Here is a 389-nt window from a genome sequence, read left to right as displayed (position 1 = left end):
ATCCCACCCTGAGGGACTCCAGTGACACCCCCTGAAGGTGTAAAAATACCTCCAGACTTCCAGACAAGAGGAGTGATCTCATCCAAGGGGTGCAGCATGCTGAACATCGTGGGCAAAGGCTCCCTAGGGAGAAACCAAACAGATCAGAGCCTGGAATCTGACAGCAGGGACATCTATTCCATTCCCAGAAGCTTGCTGGTTTAACTGAGTAGATTCAACCTTTTCAGGGCCTCTGTTTCTAATCCCAGCTCTTGTGGGTACTACAGAATCCCAAGTGCCTGGGATGGACACATAAAACCCATACAGTCCAACTGCTTCCTCTGGGATCCACAGAGGGCTTCCACAGGGAATGGGATCCTCACCCAACAGGGAATGGGATCCTCACCCAA

The 389-nt window shown here is 51.4% G+C and overlaps 1 protein-coding gene across 2 annotated transcripts in view; it reads right to left on the bottom strand.

The window, feature by feature from the left end:
- Window positions 1-389, bottom strand: part of ANAPC1 (anaphase promoting complex subunit 1) — a 26,376-nt gene that overhangs the window by 23,480 nt on the left and 2,507 nt on the right. For both annotated transcript variants that reach the window (XM_027653886.1, XM_027653885.1), the window contains exon 6: window positions 50-123. In XM_027653886.1, the coding sequence (XP_027509687.1) occupies window positions 50-123 (74 nt within the window). The remainder of the gene's footprint in view (window positions 1-49; window positions 124-389) is intronic.

Source organism: Corapipo altera, unplaced genomic scaffold, assembly GCF_003945725.1.
Source record: "Corapipo altera isolate COAL_440 unplaced genomic scaffold, ASM394572v1 70, whole genome shotgun sequence".
NCBI lineage: Eukaryota > Metazoa > Chordata > Aves > Passeriformes > Pipridae > Corapipo > Corapipo altera.
The sequence above is the reverse complement of the archived record's forward strand: the minus strand, read 5'-3'. Positions and strand labels throughout refer to the sequence as shown.